Raw genomic sequence first — 373 nt, forward strand, 5'->3', positions numbered from 1 at the left:
CGGTCTGGGGTATGATGTGAAGGGATGGCTAGGCTTTACAGTTGAGGGTCTGAGGCTTAGAGTTTAGGGTTTAGGGTTTATGGTTTAGCGTTTAGGGTTTAGGGTTTAGGGTTTAGGGTTTAGGGTTTAGAGTCTAGGGTTTAGAGTTTAGGGTTTAGGGTTTAGGGTTTAGGGTTTAGGAGATTGGGGATATGTAAATGTGTGCTGAAGCAGCTTGCTGCGCTGCCTCTGTCAGCACCGCAGCTGCAGCAGCCGCTTCTGCACCAGCATTACCAGCAGCAACAGCAGCAACAGCAGCAGCAGCAGCAGCAGCAACAGCAGCAGCAGCAGCAGCAGCAGGGTTTTCTTGTGTTTTGTGTGTGTGTGTGTGTAT

At 50.1% G+C, this 373-nt stretch overlaps 1 protein-coding gene across 1 annotated transcript in view; it reads left to right on the forward strand.

The window, feature by feature from the left end:
* Nucleotides 1–373, forward strand: part of EMH_0016710 (uncharacterized protein) — a gene marked incomplete at both ends in the record, with an annotated part of 12,449 nt that overhangs the window by 10,310 nt on the left and 1,766 nt on the right. The window contains one exon of the mRNA XM_013500708.1: nucleotides 180–350. Within this exon, the coding sequence (XP_013356162.1) occupies nucleotides 180–350 (171 nt within the window). The remainder of the gene's footprint in view (nucleotides 1–179; nucleotides 351–373) is intronic.

Source organism: Eimeria mitis, genomic scaffold (assembly GCF_000499745.2).
Source record: "Eimeria mitis Houghton genomic scaffold, Emh_scaff576, whole genome shotgun sequence".
Taxonomy (NCBI): domain Eukaryota; phylum Apicomplexa; class Conoidasida; order Eucoccidiorida; family Eimeriidae; genus Eimeria; species Eimeria mitis.